The sequence below is a fragment of the Montipora foliosa genome, chromosome 2, assembly GCF_036669935.1.
Source record: "Montipora foliosa isolate CH-2021 chromosome 2, ASM3666993v2, whole genome shotgun sequence".
NCBI lineage: Eukaryota > Metazoa > Cnidaria > Anthozoa > Scleractinia > Acroporidae > Montipora > Montipora foliosa.
Genome location: NC_090870.1, coordinates 51,019,522 through 51,034,521, shown reverse-complemented (window position 1 = coordinate 51,034,521; position 15,000 = coordinate 51,019,522). Strand labels below are relative to the sequence as shown.

The following is a 15,000-nucleotide window of genomic DNA, read 5'->3' as shown; positions in this document are numbered from 1 at the left end:
TTCTGGTAGAAACCACGCTAGCGTGAATAGTAACTGTTTTTGGGCTTGATTGTCCGGGCAGCGAATTAGGTGACCGAGATATTTCCTTTGCACTGATTTTACGAAGGCTGATACTGGAATGGTGTTGCAAACGGCGTGGAGTTTCTTGGTTGACCATTTGAACCCGAAATGCTCGTCATTATCACTTGCGCTTTTAACGCAGGCCCAACCGTTTCGGATCATCGAACGAAGAAATTGGTTGTACACAGCGTAGACTCTGTCAAAGTTTCGTGCTGCAATTGTCCAGCATTGGCAGCCGTAGGCGAGACAGGACCTCAATTCGGCGTTAAAGGCTCGGATTCTTGTAGCAAGCCTGATTTTTTTAACTGCAGAAGAATCTCTTTCTGGATGCAAATTTGGCCTTAGCTTGTTCAATACGCATATTGATTTTCGTGTCACCGTGTTATCGAACTGGATTTGAGCGCTGAGGTAACGGAACTGTTCGGTGTTTTGGACTGTTTTGTTATCAAGCTGGATTATGGAACTTGGGTAGGATGCAAATGAAGACGGCACCGTTGAGGAACAAGCGGTTGTTTTGGGTTGGAGTCTTGGAGAAATTGAAAATTTGATATCAGGGTCTCGGTTTTGGTTGGATTGACCATCAGCGAGTATTGCCCAAACGTCCTTGATAGCTCGGATGTCGCTGTATCGAGTGAGTTTTGTGACTTAGTCAGCAATACCAGGTCACCTGCATAACCGCACCAGGACAGGGTGTGTTCACCTTTTGGAGTGTTTCTCGGGTCTCGGTCAGCGGCTCGAATGGCGTGCGAGTTACTTCGGTAACGGTATGTGAAAAAATCAATGTCGAGAGCCCGTGCGCGTTCCATAAAATCTCGCATGCATACGTTGAACAGGAGTGAAAATAATACTGGCCCCTCGGGCCCTCCCTGCTTCGTACCACTAGTTTACGGGAATGTTGCTGTTGGTCCAGCCTTCGGGAATCTGCAGTAAGTTCGACTGTACAGATGCTCGAGAATATCCAGCCATGGTAGGTCCTGGCCAGGTGGAAAACGCGTTCGTACGCTGAGAAACATTGTCCTACGACATAATTTTTCATAAGCCGCACTGTAGTCAACAAATGAAGTAAATAGTGCCGGGCTCCCGGTTTGCTCCAGAGACTTGTTGAGACTTGTTTTTTTTTTTTTTTTCGAGTAGAAAAATTCCGTTATTTGTTGATTTGCCCTGCATTACACCGTTTTGATGGTAGTGTATTTGCACTCGAAGCCAGTGTTCAAGCCCGTGTAGTATGATAGATATCGTAAGCTTGCAAATTGCCGATCCAACGCTCAGTCCGCACCACATGGTCGTGCATGAACGCGGGTTTTTCCGTTTCCACAAGCACGTCAGGTTCGAAAATGACCATTCTTCAGGTAGCTGTCGACGGCGCCAGACCTCGAGAATTAGCTGGTACAGCTCCTGTAGAAACTGTGCGCAGTCTCGGGCGTGTTTCAGGAACTCGCTTGGGATATCACTACTGGCTTTACGGTTTTTTGCTGTTTTACAGGCGTCGTAAACCTCGTCTACAGTTGGTGGATCGTCGTTTGCCGGATTTTGTACTGAAAGTTGCTGTAGGTTGGCAATGAATTGTGGCGGAGGTTGTGAGATGAGAGCAGCGGGTGTACTTTGAAGTGGCGGTGCTGCGAAATGCTGCTTGAAGCGTGTGAAGACTGTGTGAGTAGCTTGTCTGGCCTATAAACGTCAGACGGTACTGGTTTGAAGGTTTTTTCCGAGCGCTGGAAGTTGGCAAAAACCTTCTCGATTCGAAGATTAACCGCGTTCATGTTGATTCGAGAAGCTTCGTTGTCGTAGAAGATGTTACGAAGTTGCCGTGAACATGCTCAAATGTCTCTGTGTACCTGCCGGATCGCAGCTGGATCGGCGTTGTCCATATGTAACTGATCTTTTCGTGACCCGAGGTCTCGCAGTCGCTGATCATCAGCCCATGGGGCTTGAGCTTGGTCATGCGTGTATTTTTGGACTGTTACCCTGGTCAAATAAACTGTTGAGTTAATTGTTATTCACTTTAATTTGCTTCCAAGGTTGTTCAAATTCTTTTCCAAATAGAAAACAATACAGTCATTGGCAGACATGGACATTTGGAAAAATCTGATCATTCACCGGTTTGTAAATTAGATGCTATTTCAATAGTAAGAAAATTAAAGGATTGTCAACAAGTTGAATAAGGATAAGTGTATTGTCTTATCAATTACCACATCTCCACGGTGTAAAATCAAAGTAATCATGAAAATAATGGTAATTGACATTAAAAGTGTCCCTAAGTACCTGGTTCCGTCACTGTCTTGTTGTAAAAAATTCAAATTCAAGAGAGAAATTATAACACAGTGATCGGGTGCTTCAGTCTCTTTAAAATTTTCATTTTAGAGTTAAACTGATTATTTCCACAGTTTTTATTGTAAAGCAAGCAAATTAGATTTAACAAGGAGTAATATTATTGTCCATCCTCTGTGGTCAGAAGTGATCATAAATAGACACATGCAACAGGATCTTGTGGCCTTTTGAAACCAGTGAGCCTGACAAATCAAAATACATTGTATTGTTGCTCATAGCCATTTGAGTTGTTTCAGTGGCATATTGGGATTTCTTTATCGGTGTTCCCCACCCTTCCCTCCCTCTGTCCACTGATTTTATCAGTGAGCACTGTGATCGCTGCTCACTCTCTTCCCCTTGTACATGGGAGTTCTTTGCATTTTGCTACATTTCTAGTGTTTCCCAGCCATAAGAGCATTTTTCCTTCTAGAAGCTGGTTGCTGCTAGACATTTCAGGCAGCCATTACCAATAAACTACACACAGTTGGTGATTCACAGTAATCAGCAGCTAAGAAAAAACTCCTTTCACTTTTTTTTTCCAACAGAAGATATCAGTCCTTAAAAATACCAGTTGTTGTAACAGCACCATAAGTTTTTGCTCCCAAAAACCCACCTGCCTCTCCAGAAGTCTTCATTATACACTCCCACTCATTCAGTTTGTCCTTAATTCTGTCGTCACCATCTTTCCACTGCTTCAGAAGTTCTTTGAAATGTTCCTCATCCCATGGATCCATTTCTTGTTTCTCTATTTCACTAATGGCATCTTCATATTCAGCTCCACCCAATCGTACCAGTGTGTTCTGAATCTGCTCTCTATACTTACAAAACGTTGCATCAGTAACAGAGGCCTCTCCAGCATGGGCTGATAGTGCATTTACACAATATTTCAACCGTACAATGTCAGACTCACAGCTGGCATCAAGCGAATGAGGAAGTACATCCCAGCCAGAGGATGGAGGACTCAGGTTACAGATCGTCCTCAGAAGCACAATCAATAGAGAAGGGTCAAAGCCTGTGGATGATACTGAAGAGGGTTTAACTGGATACAACTGACTCCACTGCACTGGATTGAGGATTCCTTCTTTTCGAAGACACTGAAGCTGAGAGAGCACTGGCTCATGTTGCAAGGAATTGCAAAGGTCTGGAGGAGGAATTGCTCTGTCAAACACATCCCTCAAAACTTGTGACCCCAGCCTGACCAGAAGGCAACATAGCAGTGTGTACTTGGATCTTCCATCAACAGCACCTGAAACAAGTGTCAGAAAAGATCTCTCAGGCATCATTCTGGTTACAAAGGCCCATCATCATAAAAACCTCATTTAAGGCGAGTTTGCTTCAGTTTCCACGATTTTCTAGGAATAAAATTTGCTACTTTCATATGAAAATTCAATAGGATCACATCACCAGCTCTGATCCCAAGACAGCTCAGAAGTAGAGCAGTTTCCCATGAACGGATTCAAATCCTGGTCAAGCTGAAAATTTTCAGGCTTTAGGTTTGTTACTGCTCAAGTAATTTTCATAACTGTGATGTGCTTCTGCAGTTCAAACGTGTGTCTATTGTGTTTAGTCCAATCATATCTTCACACGTGCTGAACAGGTTTGAATGCCCGAGTGACTCAACACAAACATGTAACAACAAAATTTAATGGTGAAATCAACAGAGAGCCTAAATTTTACCACTTACAAACTTAGAACAAAGACCACTAAGCCAATTCCAACAACTTCCTGCTGTCCCTACAACTGACGTATCAACAACAGTAGCTGCAACAGCTTTATTTTAATAAAAATAACTGACTGACCTAGCTACTTTGCTAACAAAAAGACATTAGACTAAGATGGATCAAAATGTACCAATAACTATTTTACAGTCTCCATAGCCAGTAACATGAAGGTTCAACTGACAATTAACCAATAGCATCATGACTTTGATAACCAATCCCTGCATCTATGACTAGAGTATTAAAACCATCCCCTGACGCTACACAAATCACTTGACTCTGAAGATGACTAATCCACTCAGATAAATAATTTCAACTTGCATTAATATCTTTTTTAAACTCAACTGAAGGTAAATGTATCCTTGATACTGCATCATTTTTAACATGCAATAAAGCTCCAAATCTAACAATATTTGCACCTTTAACTCTTTAAGTAATAGGCTTTCATGTTTCATGTTTTGATCTGTTTCTTAAAAGTGCTTAAAGATTTAATTTCTCCAATATTGTTGGGAAGGCTGTTCCATAACATTGGACCATTCACAGCAAAAGCTCTTCCATATATCTTAAGGTAATACCACAGAAAACAACAAGAAGTCTTTTGGAGGAAGAGCGTAAAGACCTGGTCGGTTCATATTTAGTGATCATTTCAGGTACATAGAGTGGCACAATGCCGGGGAATGCCATAAAACTAGTACTAGGATCCACAGGCAACCAGTGGAGTTCTTTTAAGTCTCGGAGTAATATGTTCAGTCTTCTGAGTGAATGACAATAAACCGGCAGCAGAGTTCTGTGCATATTAAAGTTTTTGAACAAGGTTTTGCGGTAAAAACGACAGTAGCAAATTACAATAATCAAGTCTAGAAGTCACAAACGCATGTATAAGTACAAACAATGTAAGATAGAAATCTCTTTATCTAAATCTCCTTAGCTAAATGTCGAAGTTGATAAAAGGCAGTCTTGCAGACAGAGTTAACATGTTTCTTCATTAGCAGTGTTTTGTCAAACCAGACTCCAATGTTTCGCACAGATTCAGAGGCTTTAATTAGCTCAGTGCCTGCATACACAGAATCCAGAGATGGAGAAGGTCTGTGCTGAGCATGAAGTATCAGCAACTCTGTCGTATCATTGTTCAATTTGAGCTTGTTGCCCGTCATCCATTCATTGATGTATATCATTGCCCATCATTCATTCATTAATATATGTACATGAAAAATGCTTCGTTTAATAAACCTCTTTCAGCCACAGGCCTTTGCGTGGTTCTGTTATTGTTTACATGCCTAAAATGGTTGTGGATGGACTGCACTTGACCTTTACCCTAACTGAAGGAGATGGGGTAATTGTGAAGAAGAGCTCCCGGAAAACCTGTCGGCCGACAGTTGGTGATGTGTCGGTAAGATGTCGGTATCTTGTCGGTGACAATGTTGACACTAACTTCACTGTTTTTTCTCTTTTTTCGCTCTATACAACATCCAAACTCTGTGATACACTGATTATAATTATGATCGTTTCTGGGTCATGTTTACTACATGTTTTCACAACAAATATTCTTCTTTGGGAAAGTGTTGGTAGCCTGTCGGTTAGCTGTTGGTTAGCTGTCGGTGGCCTGTTGGTAACCTATCGGAATCTGTCAACTGACAGTCGACCGACAGTTGGCCGACAGGTTTTTCAGGGAGCTCTTCTTCACAATTACAGGATATGGTTATGAAGTCAGCAAATCTAGTTGCAAAAAATTAGCTTCGATCTTCAGGTCAAGGACAAATTGCAATTACATCTTCTTGGAGATGATGACAGCTCCAACAAGTAGTGGTTATAGCTGGCCTTCTAAAACCTTCTTTCCATTAAATATTTTATGCCAGCACCTAACCTACAGTATGCCATGCAGTTGTTAATTGATGGTAATCAGCAGCTAAGACAAAATTTTACTTACAAAAGACATCAGTCTTTAAATACTGTTGTAACAGCACCCTACATGTAAGTTCTTGTTCTCAAAAACTGACCTGCATCTCTTGAGGTCTTCATTGTACACTCCCACTCATTTAGTTTGTCCTTAATTCTCTCGTCACCATCTTTCCACCGCTTCAGAAGTTCTTTGAAATGTTCCTCATCCAATGGCCCCATTTCATGTTTCTCTAGTTCATGAATGGCATCTTCATATTCAGCTCCACCCAATCTTACCAGTGTGTTCTGGATCTGATCTTTGTAATTACAGAACACTGCATCACTAACAGAGGCCTCTTTGGCAGAGGCTGATACTGCATCGACAAAATACTTCAAACGTGCAATGTCAGACTCACAGCTGGTGTCAAGTGAATGAGGAAGTAGATCCCAGCCAGAGGATGGAGGACTCAGGTTACAGATTGTCCTCAGAAGCACAATCAATAGAGAAGGGTCAAAGCCTGTGGATGATACTGAAGAGGGTTTAATTGGATACAACTGACTCCACTGCATTGGATTGAGGATTCCTTCTTTTCGAAGAGACTGAAGCTTAGAGTGCGCTGGCTCATTTCTCAAGGAACTGCAAAGGTCTTTAGGCTGAATTGTTCTGTCAAACACATCCCTCAACACTTGTGACCCCAGCCTGACCAGAAGGCAACATAGCAAGGTGTACTTCGTTTTTCCATCAACTTCACCTGAAAAAGTGTCAGAAAAGATCTCTCAGGCATCAGTCCGGTTACTAAGGGCCATCATCATAAAAATCTCATTTAAGGTGAGTTTGCTTCAGTTTCTATGAATACTATTTGCTACTTTCATTTGAAAATTCAATGGGATCACATCACCAGCTCTGATCCCAAGACAGCTCAGAAGTAGAGTAGTTTGCCACCCACGGATTCAAATCCTGTTCAAGCTGAAATTTTTCAGGCTTTACGTTTGCTACTACTTTCATAACTGTGATGTGCTTCTGCAGTTCAAACATGTGTCTATTGTGTTTACCGTAAAAACCAGCAAATAGGCCGCACCTTTTTTCCAAATCGGGGTTGCAGCTTATCTGGGGGAACACTTGAAAAAGGTGTCGTGAATTTCAACGCCAATTTCCGTTAACTGACATTTTTAACCCATTGACTCCTGGGGGTTCCCATTGATGAGTAAAATCGTCTGGCGTTAGACAGAGTAAATTACCAAGTATGGCCAGTTTGGGCCGGTTTGGGCTGGTTTGGGTATCAAAGGGTTAAAAGGAAAACCTCAGGAAAACGGCACACTGCTTGGAAGTTCCATCGCCCCGCAAACCTGTTCGCAGCATTGACAACGGCCTGTCACTTTAACAGTAATGCATCAGTCAATTCCAATAGATTACTGCCGTTTTCAGCGTTTTAATGCCACTTTTTATTTTGGTACGTCTGCAATAGATCGCTCCTAACTTTATAGTTAAAACTTCACAGGCAAATTTTGTATTCTTTATTATTATTTTTTACAAACAAACATCAGCTTCCTTGAAATCTCCCCTTCGGAAAATATTTCAAAAACCGGCACTTTTTATAATATAATTATAAAATAGAATTAATAAAATATGGCCTGTTGTGAAACACAACACTTCATGCACACTCTCGCTATTTGCTTTGAAATTTGCTTTTTAGATGAAAGTACATATTAAAATTTAGAAAACACACCTTTAAAATTGTCGACAACTTTTCCAGTCCTTGCTGGATAAGCCAATTCTCCACAAAGTGCTGATCTTGACCACAGAAATTCTCCATGTTTCAGAGATATAAACCATGTGGGTGTCAAAAGCCCGGGGGTGCACCTGGGATTGGCTAATGCCCGGCCCCTGGGTTGCGCTAAATTAGCTAAAGCCTCACTGGGAATGACAAGGGAGGTAAATGCCCTGCAGTTGCGCAGGGGGGGGGGGGGGGGGAAGGGTGGTCAGGGCACAGTTGGAATTGACTGATGCATAATCGATCCTCCACATGCAAGAAAATACCACGCTATTCACGATATCCATATTCTGATATCTATTCTTAGACTAATATCCATCAATTTGCCATGGAGCACAACAGGACACTAAACCCTTCTAAATGTAAGGAAATGTTGATAAATTTCATGCATTATTACAACTTTTCTTTAAGTCCAATAATTATTGGAAACTTATCTTAGCTTATCGGCGGGTTTTTACCGTAGTCCAATCATATCTTCACATGTGCTCAAAAGGTTTGAATGCAAGAGTGACTCAACACAAACATGTAACAACAAAATTTAATGGTGACATCAACAGAGAGCCTAAATTTTACCACCAATGGACAGTACAGGAAAGAGCTTTGGTTTACTAACTTAGAACAAAGACCACTAAACCAATTCCAACAACTTCCTGCTGTCCCTACAACAGACTTATCAACAACAGCAGCTGCAACAGACAAACAGCTTTATTTTAATAAAAATAATTGACTGACCAAGCTATTTTGCTAACAATATGCGACATTAGACTAAGATGGATCAAAATGCACCAATCACTATTTCACAGTCTCCATGGCCAGTGACATCAAGGCTCGACTGACAATCAACCAATAACATCATGACTTTGCTAACCAATCACTGTATCAATGACTAGAGTATTAATACCATCTACTGATGCTACAGAAATCACTTGACTCTGAAGAAGACTAATCTGCTCAGATACATGTAATTTGTCCAAACATCAGTCAATGTCACCCTAAAGAGTCCTTTTCAGGAATATAAGTTGTACACTAACCCAGACAATAATTGTCCTTCACCTCGAGTGTGTAAATGCTATACAGATCTGCCGTTCATGTTGTATATATTACAAATTGACTTTCATCACAGAAAGTCAACCACATGACTGCTAAAGAGGGTACTTCAAGAGTGCAAAAATTTTCTAATTTTCACGGTCACGACTCAAAATCGATTTCTCTCAAATTTTGTCCAGATGTAGTGTATGATGTTTCCCAATGCACTGTCAATATGGTTTTTGGCCATGGGCATTTTCCTTTTGGACAAAAAGCAGATTTTAGAATTCCTGCTGCAACTGACATTTTTTACACCGTTCAAAATAATTAAGTTACACTTACTTTACTGTCAAACTTTCCTAAAAGAGGCAATTCAGATCACAGGGATGAAGCTAAAATTTTGTAAAGACCATAATATTCATTTAACAGGCGGAAGGCCCAGTTGGACACGCCTCTGGCGTGTCCCTTCTAACGGGGTCCGCAGGCATGCTTCCCTGAAAATTTTTGAAAATAAGACTCTCATAAATGCGTTTTCCTCGATTTTAGGAGGTAAATTCAAGGCCATTCGTGATGTTTTCAGAAAATTTCTTGTTGTCTTTTTAATCAAAAATGTCACTTTGTTTGAAAGACGTGCTCTCGGTGTCTCGTGCCGATTCTGTCTTAGCAATAGTGCTTTCTTTGAATTTTCACTTGGTCCGCCAGAGTTTGATGAAGTAGCTTTGGTAGAGTTGAAGGATTTCTTTATACTGAGTACCTCAGAATCACTTTCCTCCTTTTTTTGCCAACATTTCAGCTCATACAACATGGTTGAAATACACACACTGCGGATTTACATTATTTTATGTACACAAAGTAGAAATACCGCGAGCCAATGAGCTTTTTACCAAACACACCAGATCTTGGATCACATTTTATGTACCCTTGTAATGAATCAACCTTTCGGACAGTTCTACACCCAGTGTCCGTCAGTATATTTTGAGTGTGTAGTACATTTCTTTTTTTTACAAATTATATAACACAGATAACGAATCCCAAAAACTCAAATTACTTGACCATCCAGAAACTTCTTCAGAATAGGCGGCGATTTTTTCTGGCTGTCAGCTTCTATCTACATCCCTGGATCAGCTCAAGACCTCCTAAAAGCTACTCTATATCATCAAGACATCCAGTTACATTACTTTTAAGAAATTAGAATCTTGTTTAATTTTGCACCCAAAATAATTTCCACTTGCATTAATATTTTTGTTTTAACTTGACTGAAGGTACATGTATCCTTGATACTGCATCATTTTTAACATGCACTAAAGCTCCAAATCTAACAATATTTGCACCTGTAACTCTTTAAGTAATAAGCTTTCAAGCGATATAAAAATTTATGTGGGTAAATATATATGCAATGCATGACAGTTCACCCAATTCATGTATTTTTTACCCTAAGTTTGGACATCAAACTTCCTAATTTGCACTTTCATCAAGTTTGAAAAACAAAGGACTCTTGGGTTTTTTTAAAAATAGAAACTACATGTATGTGCCATTATTGTTATCAAGATATACTGTTGTTATGTACCAGAAACTAGAGAAAAATTTACCAGAATGTTGATGTTCCTTTTTCTTCCCCTGCAATATTTCCAAACCAACACCTTTGACAACTTTCCATGCTGGTGACTTCTTGCCATGCTCTGGCTTTTTTGACATCTTTCCTCACTATGTACATGTACATGTTACAAGAAAATAAAAATTGATAAGAAGTGGGTCAGTGTTTTGTTCCTGGAAGTGTAAAAAAGAAAATCAGTATTAACCTTTGACTCTCAAGCCAGCCTGAACCAGCCATACTTACTATATAGGTATAATAGTATTTTACTCTGTCTACCACCAGAAGATTTTACTCGTCAATAGGGAACCCCTGGGAGTCAATGGGTTGATAGGATCGCCACTGTCAATGAGCCACCTGCTTACAGTGTACCTTGAGCTCAAATAGAGACACGGTGTATTTTAAAAAAATCTTTTTAAAGAAGAGCCATGATGTCGTTGTTGTTGTTGTTGTTGTTGGGGTGGGAGGAGAGGTAAGAACCAGGCAAGAGCTCAGGCTTACCTTGCACCCTGTTGGGAAATAATAGAAGCACCTGGAGTCATGGACAGCCACGAAAAGTAAGGGATTTTTTTCACTTAACTTGCCTTCTACTACCAGACATTTTTATTCCCATCGAGATGACTTTCTTCAGAATACAAGTCAAGTCATTGCTCAAAAGTCCACATCCAGTTGCCATGCATGACTCAGATATCTCTTAAACTTGAGCACTTTACACATGCATCTCTTGCTGGCTGAAGAAAGGATGCTCAAAAAGCATTCCTATGACCTTTATGGAATTTCAGTTGGACTAATGATGGGTTATTTGAACATTATTTTGTTAAGCTTGGACAGAGGAAAATCCAAGAATTCATTCCAAAATACCTGTCCACTTTTCCACAGTCCTGTGGTCTGCCAACGCATTCCTGCAGTCATCTAATTTATATGATGACACTTTCCAAACTAGTCCACTGCAGGACTTCCTGCAATCATGCATTCAGTCATTTACATGATAAGGGTGTATTTTAGATAGTTACTTTTCAGTTAAGATTTTGGGACCCTGCAACAATACTGCCAGCCTAACAAGTACAAAGTTGCTTTAAATCTACTGAAAATCATCGTCCTTTATGATCTTTAAGCCTAAGCGCTCACTTTGAAGATTAAATCTAAGTGCTTGTTTAGGTACGATAAAGGCATACTTAAAATCTTTAACTTTAAAGGCCCATTTTCACCAGAGACAAAACGCGATCCTCAGTTATTGTTTTGAATCTCAAATAGCGTATTCCGATTGGCCAACTATTTTTGTCACGCCAGTTTGTGCTGTTGAAAACAAGGAACATAGGCATTAGCCTGATCATCATGTGGTTTACTGGGTGATTTTAACAAGTGAAACAGCTAAAATTCCCTATAATCTTTATGGAGTCGACTAATTTAGACACTGGAGAATCACCAAAGCCGAATTTTTTTGGTTCGGCTATTCAGCAAAAGGGATAGAACAATTCTGAAGCAAATGAGCTAGGTGACATTATTTCAGTGCTGAAATGCAACGCTTACTCTATTTACTGTAAACTTTGGCAATTCGTCATGTTGTTCAATACTATTCAAGTTCAAATAGAAATATCTTATTTTCAGTGAGTGATTAACCCATTGACTCCCAGGGGTTCCCCATTGACGAGTAAAATCCTCTGGCGTTAGAGTAAAATACTAAGTCTGGCCTGTTTAGGCCAGTTTGGACGTCAAAGGGTTAACCAAATAAAGAAATAACATTACGATAAAATTATGAAATGATAAGTAGAGAACGCATTCAAATCAGCACGTAAAAGATTTATCTATGGCTGGCTTTTGACAAAGAAGATTCTGAAAGGCTTTCTGAGATTTTCAAATTTTTGTAATTTCGTGATACACGAAATCATGCTGGGTGTGCATTACGTCTAGGGTGAAAATGGGCTTTCAAGTTAAGCATTCGAGACCCTGTAAATCAAGTCTCATACTCAACTACAGGACTGAGGGACTGCAGTTACAGTCATTTATAACTATTCAACATTGTGTAATCATGCATATTAAACTATTGACTGCAGGAATGTGGAACATAGTGCAAATTGTCCCATATTCCATCCACTATGGGACAGAGGTGGCCCACAGTAATGCAGATTTAAAGTGAACACATTTCAAAACCTCTCCAATTCAAAAACGCTTCCTAAAGGGGACCTTAAAGCACTGATTAGACCAGCAGATGGAAAATTCTGATTTGCTAGCTAGGAGGCAATATGATACACCCACCTTGTGTTGACCAATATTTCTATACTCTGCCTGCAGGGAAATTATTAAGTTTTCCTAAAGCATAAGAAAATAAAACTGCTGAAACACATACACTCATTTACAGTGCGAAGAGCGCTACCGTTTTCACCAGACCAAGATTTTTGACACATTTTTTTTGATTGAAGAATGAACCAATACATGTACGTCTGAAGGAATTGCAATATAGGCATTTCAATTTTAAGTATCAAATCTCCTTTTTAAATCCGCAGCAAACATACAGTTACGTTTAAAAGTGAGTTTGTAGTTTCTATTTTTAAATCAAGTCATGAGAACTAAAATTTATAAATTTTGGAAATATATTGCACGCAATCAGAAACCCATAAGGGTTGAAACGTGTAACGGCCCCTTGTGTGCTGGGAAACAAGCTTCTAAATATTCAATTTGCTAAGTACCATATTTGGAACAACAAGAGCGAGGGGTTTCCAAATATGGTACTTAGCACTGAAACATTCAACCAATCAGTTCGCACTGAATATTCGGAAGCTGTGAACGCGCGTTACACGTTTCAGCCCTTATAGGTTTCTGACGCAATAGTAAGATATTTAGTAAAAATGTACATGTAATCCTCCATGTAGTTAGGTGGTATAAACTGGGGAAAAAAATCTGTAAACAAGCAGACTTTTCAAAAATGTTTTCTGCCATTGTATTACAAATTAAGCGACTGTGAAAAACAAAACTTGACGTGAAATGTAAACAACAGAAATCAAAGACAAGACAACATTCAAGAAATCAAATTCAGGAATCTTTCCATTCAGTGCTGTTTCCAGCGTATGAAGATGTTGGTCTAAGGAAACATGATCACCGTACTTGATTAAATACGGACTGTCATCTCTTGAAAATTATCTGTGTCATACTCATTTAGATTCACAAAATCGCCATCTTTCTCCTTGTATCATAAGTGCTGGACGGGTGATGTTGCAAGCTACTGCGGGTCCTTCTGATATCCTTCACAAGTGAAGAAAACGAATACTTTAGAACTATTCCATCGACAACCTCTCCTTGAAGGTAAAACTTGACAAATTTATCCCTGCTGTTCAGATGCTGTACTCCACTTTCACTTTGCAACTTCATGCCACGTGCCGACGGACATTTAAGCCAACTAAAATTAATATCAAAACTCTCTTTCCGCCACATATCAATCACAGTGCTTAGACTGTCTCCGCTCACTTTGATGTTGGGGCTCCTTTCTAAAGTGTCAAAAATTCATCAAAAATCTCGGTCTGGTGGAAACAGTGGCGCGCTTTGCGCTGCTAAAACTGGCAAATGTTATAAAACTCCACAGAGAAACAACTCAAATACTAACATGAAGGAAGAACATGGGCAATGAACATTAACAAAATTAATACCTTAAAGAGGGAAAATTCTAATGAAAAATATTATACTGGACATAACTTTTGTCAATTTTCATGGAATATTTCTTCATTCACATGTATTCAAGTAACTTGAAACATAACACCTTTTGAAAACAGGGTCACCCATTCCCCAGATGAATAAAACTGCATCCTGGACATTTTGTTAAAATAATCTGCCCTTCAAACGAGTTATCATTTATGTTACCTGATATTTACAAGTTTTTATTATTAAAACATTACTATAAATCACTAAAATGGTGAACGTGCCATTACAAAGGTTGAAATGAGAGCTGCACAAATATTGATGGAAAATAGAAAGTCATGACTGTACTGTATTGAGTGGTGGCTGTAATTTAATGGTGTTCTTCCAGTTTTCTAAATGTGCACTAGTTAAGTTAACGATTGAAAAATACTTGTGCTCTTGATGGCAATGGCAAAAAAAATCTTGGTGACAGTCGCAGCTTTTCATCTGATTATGACCTTCTTGTAAATGGCCCCACACGCGTAACGAACTTGTCACTGTCGGAGTACATTCAGCTTAAATGCTCTTGCATTGCATCCTCTTTCGGTGTTTGTTGTTTTAAGACTCTGAAGTGCTTACAAGAGTGGTTAATAGGCGAGTCTCCAGACTCACTGATATCAGTTCACCAATCCGACTTCTAATCTTTCATGTACAAATTAATAATTCTTTTTCTGCCGTGTCAGACCATGCTGCCTTGAGCTGCACTATTGTGAGGTTTTATCTGTACAAGGTTGAATCTGTTCCAATAACCTCTGTGCAACCTAACATTTCTTGAAATGAATGTTCATCATCTGCACCATCTTCTGTATGATCAGTTAGGTCCTGATCTTGTTTGGTTTTGGAATTCTGAGTTAAGTTTCGTAGACAAGAATTTCTTTCCTTGGCAGATCAAAACATCACATTGGGGGGAAAAACTTTTCCACTCTTTTATTTTATGAATTTCATTTGTAATTCCATCTTTACCATTATCCTAGCAAGC

General features: G+C 39.5%; 1 protein-coding gene across 9 annotated transcripts in view; it reads right to left on the bottom strand.

Moving 5' to 3' along the window:
* LOC137993481 (protein NLRC5-like) overlaps positions 1-15,000 on the bottom strand; it is a 94,201-nt gene that overhangs the window by 68,123 nt on the left and 11,078 nt on the right. For 3 of the 9 annotated variants that reach the window (XM_068839370.1, XM_068839365.1, XM_068839368.1), the window contains one exon: positions 12,609-12,662. The exons of 1 other annotated variant lie outside the window; for it this stretch is intronic. Coding sequence is in view for 4 of the 8 variants with exons in the window: in XM_068839363.1 (XP_068695464.1) it covers positions 2,981-3,620; positions 6,084-6,715; positions 10,351-10,456 (1,378 nt within the window). In the remaining 4 variants the exon portion in view is untranslated. Of the gene's footprint in view, positions 1-2,980; positions 3,621-6,082; positions 6,716-10,350; positions 10,466-11,213; positions 11,312-12,608; positions 12,663-15,000 lie in introns of all 9 variants that reach the window. 5 more of the 9 variants (XM_068839362.1, XM_068839363.1, XM_068839366.1 and 2 more) reach the window with 5 other exon arrangements.